General features: G+C 39.7%; 1 protein-coding gene across 2 annotated transcripts in view; it reads right to left on the reverse strand.

The window, feature by feature from the left end:
* Window positions 1-2524: 2524 nt before the first annotated feature.
* ANKRD33B (ankyrin repeat domain 33B) overlaps window positions 2525-13507 on the reverse strand; it is a 186912-nt gene continuing 175929 nt past the window's right edge. Inside the window, exons 4-5 of one of the 2 annotated variants that reach the window (XM_075212712.1) lie at window positions 5365-6044; window positions 2525-3080 (exon numbers count right to left, since the gene is read on the reverse strand). In XM_075212712.1, coding sequence (XP_075068813.1) covers window positions 3066-3080; window positions 5365-6044 — 695 coding nt within the window. In that variant the 3' untranslated portion in view covers window positions 2525-3065. Of the gene's footprint in view, window positions 6045-13507 lie in introns of both variants that reach the window. The other variant, XM_075212711.1, reaches the window with a different exon arrangement.

Raw genomic sequence — 13507 nt, forward strand, 5'->3', positions numbered from 1 at the left:
TTGAAATAGCAGTACCTAGTATTTTTGGGTACAGCAGCAACAGAGAACGTAGTTTGACTTTTAAATAGCAGTACCTAGTTTTTGTTGGTACAGCAGCAACAGAGAACGTAGTTTGACTTTGAAATAGCTGTACCTAGTATTTTTGGGTACAGCAGCAACAGAGAACGTAGTTTGACTTTTAAATAGCAGTACCTAGTTTTTTTTGGTACAGCAGCAACAGTGAACGTAGTTTGACTTTGAAATAGCAGTACCTATTATTTTTGGGTACAGCAGCAACAGAGAACGTAGTTTGACTTTTAAATAGCAGTACCTATTATTTTTTGGTACAGCAGCAACAGTGAATGTAGTTTGACTTTAAAATATCAGTACCTAGTATTTTTAAACAAATTTTTTTATGGTTTTTTTCAATTATTTTTGTATAATTTTTTACATTTTTTTTATATTTTGTTTGTATAAGTTTTTTATAATTATTTTTTTAATTTTTTATAACTTTTGAATAAATTTGAAATAACTATGCCTTTAGCAAAACAGAGCACAGGACACAGGCAGCACCACTGGACTCAGCAGGACAGAGCACAGGACACAGCACCACTGGATTCAGCAGGACAGAGCACAGGACAAAAGCACCACTGGACTCAGCAGGACAGAGCACTGGACAAAGCACCACTTGATTCAGCAGGACAGAGCACTGGACAAAGCACAAAGAACAACTAAACTGATCAGGAGCTCCCTAACTACAACCTCCCTCACGAGTGATCACAGCCAGAATGAAGATGGCGCCCGCAAGATGAGTATTTATGACATCCAAGTCTTGCGAGATCCGACGCGAGACTTGGATGTCATAGCCTCGGTTTGGCTCCGTTTGCCACCCAGAAGTTCCCGAACAGTGCTCGGATCGGCCTCAGATCCGCACTGTTCGGGTGGGCTCGGATTGCGAGAATCCGAGTCTGCTCATCCCTAATTAAAACAGAAGATAGTTTTGAAGTCTAGAAGCATACTGTTCATGGCAGCTTTGCTGGAACCATGTGATGTCATAAAGATTTATACCTCACAAGGGAATTTTGTCCTTGGTCAATTTACATGACTGACATCTGAGTTTAAAGCATTAGCCAATTGAAACATGGTAACATGCAAACAGGGAAATACACCAGTACAGAGGATGCCATGCCACTATATTAATATGACCTGCCTTTGAAGTGAGGGAGCTGATTGTTAACAGGTACCAGCTGCATAACTATCTGAAATTTATCTCAGAGCTGCTCTGAAATTTAGTAATACTAATGCTTTGTGATGCAATTGAGAGATGAGAGCTGGCATTTGTATGGCATCATTGAACAGTCATACTTACTAGCTCTTCTCTTCCTTGAAGGAAGGTGTGCCACATGTGTATATGGATGGAGCAAGGTAATGGGGGCAATGGAAAGTAGATTACAGGCTATGCTCTGTGGATTACTAATTATAATCTTTTGCTGTAATGTAAACCCCCAGGACACATCTGTGTAAAAGTCAGAGCTTGCAACAATCAATCATCCTATAGAATTAAAGATAGACCTCTAAATATTACCAGTGATAGTGCTTATATTGTTTCAAATCTATTATTTATTATTTTGTTTATATTTGAATGTTGGAAGAAGAGAGGTATGGTTGCTTCTCAGAACAGACCCCTGCAGCATGCTTACCAGAGGGGACGATAGACCTAGATATTGGTCAATTCTTAAGCTAAAAGCACATAAAAACAAAAACAGCCATACTGATGTCATAGGTAATGCCCATGTGGACATGGCTGCACATCCTGTGGTACTCACAGGAAAATCTGTGAAAGTTTTCACTGATCCTTTAGTGGATTTAGCTCAGGAACAAATACAAAAAGAGAGTCATTCAGTCTTGGAAGGGTTTACCTATGTCCCAATGGGAGATGGTTCTTTTGTAATTGAATGTAAAAACAATCCACAATTTATAGTGAAGATGGTTCCTCTTGTTATGGCATTTAATTGTTCCATTTTTGGTCATGTAGGTCCAGATGGACTGTTAGAAATTCTTAAATCAAAAACATGGGTCCTGAATCTTCGAGCCTTATGTCATGAAATGCAAGAGACTTGTTTTATTTGTTTAAAAAAACAATTCTAAAAGGTAAACCTGTTTGCAGAAAGTGTCTCATAATTGCTCTCATTTCATAGTACAGATTATAAAACACCTGTTTGATTAATTAGGCATACAACAGATATATCACTTTTTCAATCTGTTGGAGCGGTGAAGCATATGAATCGGACACTTAAGAGCAGAATGAATACAATTATTCAAGAGAAATGGAAAGATTGACTTCCTGCTATACTGTATGCAAAAATACTCAACTTATATATTTTGAACTAATGCCTGTTCAGCTACCAATAGAGTTGTAGCCTAGTTCTTTAATAGCAGTTGCTAGAAAAGGTCAGTGGTTTACAGAGTTGCAAAAGCAAGTAAATTATCTACAGGATTTTGCTGCTATAAAAATGGCAAAAACACTTCCAGATCTCAAAAGAGATAATACATTATTGAGTTTTATTTCACAAAGTGAGACATCTTATGGTTAAGAATTATAGGAATACAGCCGCATGGGTTTTGTCATTCTTGTCATGATTTGCCAGACTGATTTATGTTAGCATAGAATAGGACACAAACAAGATAATATTCCTAAAACTGTTTATGTAGAGCAGCATAAATTGATTATATTTCTGATAAGTATTGACATTGTAGTTTATTTTACAGTATAGGTTTGACACGTTCCATGAAAAGTGAAATCATGAACGCTACTTACAAATTCACTATGAAATGCATCCCAGGCTATTCTTCATATGATCAACGACAGTTTTGGACCCTGGTAATCATATTTTTCACGCACAGTTTTTAAAACATGAACTGATCAAGACTTTATCCATCCTTCATCTAATGGATCTATTTCACTTCTTCAAGAGGATATCATCAACACTCAAGATGTATCTGGACTGAGGAAAATAAGCCTGTTCCCACAAATTGTTGGGTATGTGCACACGTTCCTATTCATATAGAAGGGTTTCCTATGATAGCTATTCCTTATGTTCCTGAAATAGATAAAGTAAAAGGTAACATAGTAAGTAAGAGTATTTAAATACTATAAAAGGGAAAGTGTTAACTATTTGTAGTGATAAACTTCAGAATAAAAATAAGCACATGTTTGTTAACTCCAAGGGCTAGATATACTAAACTCCGGGTTTGAAAAAGTGGAGATGTTGCCTATAGCAACCAATCAGATTCTAGCTGTCATTCTGTAGAATGCACTAAATAAATGATAACTAGAATCTGATTGGTTGCTATAGGCAACACATCTACTTTTTCAAACCCGCCATTTAGTAAATATACCCCCTAGTGTGGGACATGTTTGCTTAACAAGGGAAGGGTTAATTTATGTAGTATGTGTAATTTCATGGTAAGATGGCAGGATAATAGTGTTTGTTGGACTCTTAGTAATGGTTCAAGTATGAAACTTACTTTTGATATGCCAGGACTAATTGATGGATCTGAGAAATCATCAACAATTGATAGTCAATAGTTTTCCTGAGTTAATTTAGCTAGTATAGGAGGTGTGTGTGCATTAAAAGGTCAAGAATGTAGTACATTAATACCTAATAATTCCAAAGAAATAGAATAAAACATTATCGCAATTCAGAAGGAGGAGAAAAAAAAAGGAATAACAAATAATTGAGATTTAGGTTCTTTATTTAGAACTTTGTGCTCAAATTATGCATGAAATACTTATATAGGTTGTATTTTTTGTTAAGTTGGTTAAGAAAATGTTGTATATCAGGGGTGTATAATAAGACATAAATGTTTAAGTAGGTTTGAGAAATTATTTAAAAGATTAATTAATTGAAAATTAATTGAAAATGTAAAATATGAATTAATTAATTAATCATTATATTATATAATATGCTCAATGATTAATACCACCGTATTTTAAATGTTATATGTTTTAGTTTTAATTTTAAAAGTATTGTGGGTATATGTACATTCTAGTACATGGTTTTCAGTGAGATATACTGGGTACAACTTATTTTAGCAGAGTTAGCTTGACATGTTAAAGTTGAAATGGCAGAAATGTCAATAACATGATCACTTGTGTAAGTGGGCAGATAGTATAGCTAGGAGTATCCTAGATTTGTACAGAAACAGAATCTTATAATATTTATTGAACACTCGTTAGAGGAAAGGTTTTATTTTTCTAAGAATTGTTGTTTCACTATGTATGCTGGATTTGCCTTTTTCTAATAAAAAATTGTATGTCGTGTAAGGTGGCTGTATTTTCTATAAGTTTCAATGTTCTTGGAATTGTACAAATGCAGAGCTACATTGCTTGTATTCAGACAGAGGATAAGGAGACCAGCGTGTATAATACACAATATATGATTTGCTTTCCTTTTCCAGGAAATAAAAGTCTGCAAGACAAGGAATCTATCTGTGTTGTCAATGTGAAGTCATTATGTTGGTCCTTGATGATGAAGGCCCACCAGAACCATTGCAAGGTGCTGTGAGAGATGGGCCTGTAATTAAGGCACAGTGTCAGTACATATGATCTATTAAGCAAGTGGTCGCTCACATGCAAGGTATTCCTCTAGATTGGGCCCTGGACTCACTTTTTTGGTGACCAGATAATTCCATTGCAGGTTATGCTTGACCCATTTTACATTGTCACATATTTGGTTCCACAATGTCTGAGGGATTATTGGGGCTTGCATGCCACTCACCTCCACATTTCATGTTCCCCAGTATGTATTTCTATGGCTACAATATCCTGTGGATCTCTATGCCCACTGCTAAGTATGACCAATATTCTTCATGTTATTCGTATGCATTGCCAATTTGAAGATATACCCAATACTGCCACTTCAAGATATTTCTAGGCAAACTGCAGTATGGTTGATGGTTAATTAAATATATATCTTCCAATTTGATCAGTTAATTGATTAAGCTCTATTTGGAATTTACATTATACATGCTCTCTGTTTATGCACACTTGCCCATGTTTTGTTTTTATTTAATTTGTTATACAATGTTGACACCTTTGAAAATGCTAATATGTTTATCAGTTGGAAGTCAACCACATTCCTTTCTTTTATCAATATATTATACAAGCTTTCAAAGTCAGGGTTTTACACTTCTTTAGATGCATTGAAAATATCAAGTAAAAGTTCGTTTTTTAATATTTTGTTTTTGTCTCTGCTTTTCGGCTTCCTCAAGTTTGCGAAGCATATTTTCTTCTGCTTTTTTCCTCTCTTCCTTTAGTTCCTTGTAACGCCATTTTGGTATCTGTAAGTAGATATTGTTAGGATCTCTGCTGCGTTTCTTTACCTTATCAGGATAGTATGTAGGAATGGGAGCTTTACTGATGCGAACTTTTGGAATTACATATCCTGGCCTCACGCTGCTCCGTCTAACCAAATTTAGAGGTAAAAGGCTTGTTCTCCTAGTGGTCATTACATTACTCCTATGTGATGGATTTGTTTGAAGACTAGCTCTCCTCTCCTTTTTTTTGGGAATTACAGTAACACGAGAGTTCTGGAAAAACTTTTCATAAGTTTTCTTGTGATTTTTGTCAAAATCTTTAATTTCAGGGGCTTTCTGTTTTATCAGAATCTCCTGCACACAGTATCTACGTTTCCCAACACATGGAGGACTGTCTGGACATACTGTTCTACAACTAACAGCAACAAATGGGCTGTTCATGCTTGTTGTAATTTTAACCATGTGATCAAGGACTCCATCTTCCTCAGGCTCATTAAAATAATTAAACGTAAATGTTGATTTCATACATTCGGATAATCTCTGTGCACATGTCTTGGGTTCTGCAGCCTTGGTAAGGAGTTCTTTCATTTTAGGCCATTCCATTTTAAATTGGTCACAGAATTGTTCTGGGGAAGGTTTGTCCAGCAATCTCTGCATAAGATAGGCTGTGTCATATCTTCCTGTAAATCTTGCCCATTCTCTAGAGGTGTAGCCCCGATTTGGATCAACTGCCTGAATATCGGCCCCTAAAAAAATAAATGTTTGTTTAAGAATATATATTTTGAAATGGATACCAACATAACATTAGTTAAAAATGTTAATATCAAATTAATTTGTCAAACTTCTCCTCAATGTACCACCAAACCTAAAAGTGTAAACAGCCACTGGGCGTAACACAACAGAGTGAAAGGGAAGTCCAAAAGCAGGTCAGCTAGCCGAGAACTGGTACACTGGCGGTAATGAGGTACAAAAACAGTATGCAAAAGGGAAGTCCAATAACAGGCCAGGATCCGGTACACAGGCAATAGTGCAATACAAAATCAGGATCCAAGAAATAGAGATCAAAACAAGCAAGGACTGGTGCACAAGGGGTTAACAGTCAGAAGCACATTCCAAGAAGGATTCACAAGGAAAACCAAGGTCAGCAGCAATACAGCATAACAGGGAGTCAGTCTGAGTATGGAAACCTGTTGCTCTGACTCTGTTAGAGTGTCAGAGTGGTATTTATATACACTGCAGGTTTGAATATGCTGCCTCCCAGCCACAATCATGTGACCGTCCAAACCAGGAAGTGCTTATCTAACACAGAGACAGAGGGAAACAGCAGGACAGCAGTGCGAGTAGGTGAGTTTGTGACACCAGCTATCAGTACATTAATTTTTTTTATTTTTCATTCGCGTCATGGACACTGACTATTTATATGTTTCATTCATTTGGTTTGATATTGCATAAGTGCATTATTTATATCAGATGTGTCATTTCTGGTCAATTTTTATACTAAAGCTAAAGGCTGCATGTGATTTATTGTGCCAGATAACCCATATTTGTTTTCTTAGTGATATCTACCACAGTTCACTGCAAAAACTTTATTGTGTGCACTCATAATCTTTCGCAAGGACTATTGCCTATTGACAGGTTTTCCCTTAAGCAGACTTTTACCCTTACAATCCTATTTGAACTCAGCAGCTAGACCACCTTTCCTAGCCAAATATTTTTTTACTACTGTTCTTTTCTGCCAGTCCCTACACTTTACCAAATAAGATGTAAAATACTTATATGTATATTATATACCATTAACAAAACTGTAGCAACATACATCTCTTCATTTGTCTCAATATTTCTCCCAACTTGATCTGGGTGGGGTATGGTATCTCGATGCTCGGGATACCGACAAACACTATTCCTACAAAAAAACAAAACGATTTGTTAAAATAACGACATGATGACAATATACTTACCTTCATAGCGACGCGTGGTAATTCTGAAGATGCTGCATCCCGGCGCTATATTGTGACGTCAGGTAAGTATCGGAAGTTGAACCCTAACATTAACATACCGCTTTAAATTAGGGATGTGCACCGGCGACTTTTGAGGTCTCGTGTTTTGTGTTTTGGATCCGGATTTTCGCGATGTTTTGGGTTCGGATTTGTTTCGCAAAACACCTGCCGAAAGGTTTTGGTTCGGATTTAAGGTTTTGGATTCGGATTTTTTTTGAAAAAAAAACTAAAAAGTGTAAAAATCAAGTTTTTGGGCTTATTTTCACTCCTACGCTATTATTAACCTCAATAACATTCAATAACAATCATTTCCACTAATTTAAAGGCTATTCTGAACACCTAACACCTCACAATATTTTTTTTTTTTTTTGTACAAAACGTTGCAATGAGGTATCTTTCTGGACTGCGTAGAGGAGTGTTCCCCACAATATAATTAAAAACCCATCAACTGGTCTGAATTACACCCAAAAATAGTATCTGGGCTGCGTAGAGTAGTGGGCACTGGGCACCACAATAAAATATATAGAAAACCTTCAACAGGTCTGAATTACACCCAAAAATAGTATCTGGACTGCGTAGAGTAGTGGGCACTGGGCACCACAATAAAATATATAGAAAACCTTCAACAGCTCTGAATTACACCCAAAAATAGTATCTGGACTGCGTAGAGGACTGGCCACTGGCCACCACAATATAATATATAGAAAACCTTCAACAGGTCTGAATTAAACCCAAAAATAGTATCTGGACTGCGTAGAGTAGTGGGCACTGGGCACCACAATAAAAAATATATAGAAAACCTTCAACAGGTCTGAATTACACTGCACATACGGCTGCTCCTCCATCCTCTCCATCATATACATGTTGGAGTTTCAGCGTGTGGAAACCTCTTGTTTTTGATAATGTCAGTGCATTTTGAATATTTTTCAATTTGCCCCACAACACTGAATGTACTTTATCTATTATACGCATCTATCTTTCTTGACTGCGTAGTGTGGTGGCCCCGGTACACAATTTGGTACCGAGGCCACAATATAATTAAAAAACCCTCCACGGGTCCGAATTCCACCAAAAAAGGATATGGACTGCGTAGTGTGGTGTGCCCGGAACACAATTTTTTACAGCGTCAACATTATAATTAAAAAATTGGGCATCAACTGTCACCGTTGTTTAATATCTGATACACCTAAATATGGACTGCACAGTGGAGTGGCCCCGGTACTAAATTTGGTGCCGGGGCCACAATACCTCCTCCAACTTCCAAGTGTAGTGTTTATAAAGACAGACAGCGTCGAAGTGTTATTTGTTGACTTTCTTAACCCTAAAATTGTCCCTGTTGCAAATATTCGTGCAAAGGAGAGTTACTTTTTCATTGAAAGACTCAAGCTTTCAAGTGTAGTGTTTATAAAATATAAACAATAATACAGTAGTTTAAGAGCACGTCAATACCTCTTGTTTTAAATTATGACAGGGCATTTTACTTTTGGTTTAATTTCTTGAATTTGTTTCAATTTGGTTTTACTTTTTGAACATGGCAAACGACTGTTGATTGGTCATATAATGCAAAAAAAAAAGTTCCAAGATGGAATTGTCCTTGGGCCCTCACACCCACCCTTATGTTGTTGAAATAGGACATGCACACTTTAACAAACCAATCATTTCAGCGACAGGGCCTACCAAACAACTTTGGCTGAAATGATTGGTTTGTTTGGGTCCCCACACCAAAAAAGCTATTCATCTCTCCCTGTACAGACTAAACAGGCTCTACTGAGGCAAGATGTCGTCCTCATACTCAACCTCTGATTCCTCTCCCCCTACAGTGTGTACTTCCTCCTCATCACACATTATCAATTCGTCCCCGCTGGACTCCACAACCACAGGTCCCTCTGTACTATCTGGAGGGCAGTGCTGTACTTCATTGAGGAATTGATTATTCATTTTTATAAACATCATTTTTTCAACGTTATGAGGAAGCAACCTCCTTCGCCGCTCACTGATCAGGTTCCCTGCTGCACTAAAAACTCTTTCCGGGTACACACTGGAGAGGGGACAACTCAGGTAAAATAGAGCCAGTTTGTACAGGGGCTTCCAAACTGCCTTTTTTTCCTGCCAGTAACAATATGGACTGTCTGACATGTCTACTTGGATGGTGTCAGCAAAGTAATCCTCCACAATTTTTTCAATTGTGACAGCATCCAATGCAGCGAGAGTAGACATGTCTGCAATGGTTGGCAGGTCCTTCAGTCCGGACCAGATGTTATCAGCATCCCCGCCAGCGCCTCTTTTAGGAAAACTGAGCTGTTTCCTCGCAGCCATAGATGTGGAAGAAAATGAGGGTGGAGCTGTTGGCATGTCACGGTCCTCTTCAGAGGACAATCTCCTGACCAGCAGGTCTTTGCACCGCTGTAGACTTGTGTCCGGCAGAAACAGAGACACAACATACGCTTTAAACCGAGGATCGAGCACGGTGGCCAGAATGTATTCCTCTGACTTTAAAAGAGTGACCACCCTCGGATCCTGGCAAAGCGTACGAAGGGCTACATCCACAAGAGCTACATGCTTGGTGTAATCGCAATGGCTTACCAGCTCCTCCCTCACTTTCTCCAGCTGCTTCTGCAACAGCCTGATCAGGGGAATCACCTGACTCAAGCTGGCAGTGTCGGAACTGACTTCTCGTGTGGCAAGTTCAAATGGCTGCAGAACCTTGCACAACACGGAAATCAGTCTCCACTGGGCTTGACTCAGGCGCATCCCCACTCCTTTGCCTATGTCGTAGGTGGCTGTGTAGGCCTGAATGGCCTTTTGCTGCTCCTCCATCCTCTGCAGCATATAGAGGGTGGAGTTCCAGTGCGTAACAACCTCTTGTTTGAGGTGATGGCAGGGCAGGTTCATGCTTTTTTGATGTGCCTCTAGTCTGCGGTAGGCACTGGCTGAATGCCGAAAGTGTCCAGCAATTTTGCGCGCCACCGCAAGCATCTCATGCACACCCCTGTCACTCTTGAGGTAATGCTGCACCACCAAATTAATGGTGTGGGCAAAACATGGGACGTGCTGGAAATTGCCCATATTTAATGCCCGCACAATGTTACTGGCATTGTCTGACACCACAAATCCCCATGAGAGTCTAAGTGGGGTAAGCCACTGGGAGATAATTTCCCTCAGTTTCTCTAATATGTTGTCAGCGTTGTGCCTCTTATTAAAGCCTGTAATACACAATGTTGCCTGCCTTTGCACGAGCAGCCATTTTGTAGATGCTGCTACTGATGCAGCTGTTGCTGCGGAAGGGGATGCATCTACCCAGGTTGCTGTCACAGTCATATAGTCCTTCTTTGCCCAGAACCACTTGTCCACATGTCCGTGGTTAAGTGGACAGTGGGTACAACCGCATTTTTTAGAGCACTGAGGACACTTGATCGTACTTCTCTGTACATTTTTGGTATCGCCTGCCTAGTGAAGTGGAATCTCAACGGGATTTGGTACCGGGGACACAATACCTCCATCAACCCTCTAAATCCCACTCCACTGATGGCGGACACCGGGTGCACGTCTAACACCAACATTGCAGTTACAGCCGCAGTTATACGCTTTGCAATAGGGTGACTACTATCGTATTTTGTGGTCATGGCAAACGAGTGTTGGACGGTCAATTGTTTTGTGAAAGACTTAGCGGTCTTACGACTTCCCCTCTGGGAAGATGACCGACTAACAGCAGCAACAGCAGCAGTGGCAGTAGTAGGCGTACCGCTGCAGGATTCCTCGGATGAATCCCGTATTGAGGAGGACTCAGTCTGGCTGCTGACTTGGGCTGCAGGACTGAATCTGATGGAGATCGTGGAGGAAGTTGACGAGGAGGGTGTTGCTGGTGTGTATCCAACTGGACCACGGGATTTAGGTGTCCCTGTACCGATGAGGGTCCTAGCCCCAGTTCCTGAACTAACCACTGAACTATGAAGGTTATTCAGGTGACGTATAAGGGAGGATGTTCCTAGGTGGGCAAGATCCTTACCCCTGCTTATTTGAGCTTTACATAAGCTACATATGGCCATACATTGGTTGTCTGGATTTGGATAAAAATAACTCCAGACCGAAGAGGTGCATTTTTTGGTCTTCTGACCAGGCATGACGATGGGCTTTTTCATCCCATGGACATCAGCTGTTTTCCCCCCTGGTGCCTGATTTACAATAACCACATCACCATCCTCATCATTAAATTCCTCCACAGCGCCAGCTATGTCATCAATAGGCTCCTCCCGACTCACCTCTTCCCGTACAGTGATGGGAAGGTCAGGCTTGCCAACCACCAACACCTTTGGACTCGCCTTGGGGATTTGTGATAATTTCTCTTTAGAAGGCAGAGTTGTTTGCTGTTTTTTTTGTTGCTGACAGCATAACTCTCTTCAATTTTTTGTAGGGGGGAGGAGGAGGAGGAGGGCTAAGATCCGTTGGTGAAGCTGAACCACTAGTCACGAACACGGGCCAGGGCCTAAGCCGTTCCTTGCCACTCCGTGTCGTAAATGGCATATTGGCAACTTTACGTTTCTCCGCAGATGATTTTAAGTTTCTCTTTTTGCTACTTTTTCTTAACTTGGGCTTTTTGGATTTTACATGCCCTGTACTACGAGATTGGGCATCGGGCTTGGAAGACGACGTTAATGGCATTTCATCATCTATGTCATGACTAGTGGCAGCAGCTTCAGCATTAGGAGGAAGTGGGTCTTGATCTCTCCCTACTTTATCCTCCAAATTTTTGGTCTCCATTATATGTAGCACAAGATACTGCAGAATGTGTGAACTTGGTAATATTGCAGTACCAATGGATTTATACTGCTGGATTGGTTTTGCAAATTTGGTTATAATTATTTATTTTTTTAATTTTTTATTTTAATTTTTTTTATAACTTTTTTTTTATTTTTTAAAAACTTGGGAATAATGGGGAAATAACTATGCCCTTAGAAGCACAGAGCACAGGACACAGCACCACTGGACTGAACAGGACACAGCACAGGACCCAGCAGCACTACTGAACTCAGCAGGACAGAGCACAGGACACAGCACCACTGGACTGAGCACAGCACAGCACAGCACAGCACAGCACTGAACAGCACGAGATATAGCAGGACAGAGGACCACCTAACACACCCTCCCTCTACCCTGATCAATGCCCGAGTGAAGATGGCGGCGACTAGCGGGGAATTTATAGGATCCGAGTATCGCGAGATCCGACAACAGGATTATGAGTCAGAGCCTCAGTTTCAGATTTGAATTTGGCGCCAATACCCGGATCTGTCTCGGATCCGACTCGGATCGGCAACGTTCGGGTGGGCTTGGATTTCAGAAATCCGAGTGCGCTCATCTCTACTTTAAATGTGTTCGGTGACGTCACAATCCAGCGCCGGCATGCAGCACCTTCGGAATTACCATGTGTCACATACCAGAGTCTTCAGAAATGCACGCTTTCGCTGTGAAGGTAAGTGTATATTGTCATCATGTTGTTTTTTAACAAATCTTTTTTTGTTAGAATAGTGGCTGTCGGTATCCCAAGCATCGGGAAACCGATTACCACTGCTTGATCCCTCAGCTCTGCCCAAGATCTGCAACTTTCATACCCACATATTAATAGCTTTCATTCCCAGTTACATCACTTTTTCTGGTTTCATCCATTCTGTGGAATTCTGTCCCTTGTACAACAAGACTTTCTCCTAGCCTACAAGCATTCTTTAAAAAGTACACCTCTTTAGATAAGCTTTTCAAATCACCTTCCTAATCTCCCCAGTTGTTCTTCTCAATTACTACCTCTCTATGCAGTTTATGCAAACTTACATTTATTCTCTTTCTATACTGAAATGGCCTACTTAAACCAACATTGCTGTGCGACTGGATCATATAGCCCCACTAAAGACTTTTTTCTCATTGCAGTCTGGTTGAACAAATATGCAATCTGTTTCCTCATAGATTGTAAGCTTGCAAATAGAGCTTTATCTTTATCGGTTTGTTAATACCGAGTTTAATGTATTACTAGCTAGTCTGTGTTTATTCCAAACTGTAAAGCAGTGCAGAGTCTGGTACTATATAAATACTATAATAATAATTATTATTATAACAGTAAAATTGTGCTACAATTACTATAGTACATGAGTCAGGGATTGTTGCGTTATAGAAAATATAGATTACCAAAAATAAGGCATTTTTTGGAGGTTACTGGAGAATTAAAA

Source organism: Mixophyes fleayi, chromosome 5 (genome assembly GCF_038048845.1).
Source record: "Mixophyes fleayi isolate aMixFle1 chromosome 5, aMixFle1.hap1, whole genome shotgun sequence".
Classification (NCBI taxonomy): Eukaryota; Metazoa; Chordata; class Amphibia; order Anura; family Limnodynastidae; genus Mixophyes; species Mixophyes fleayi.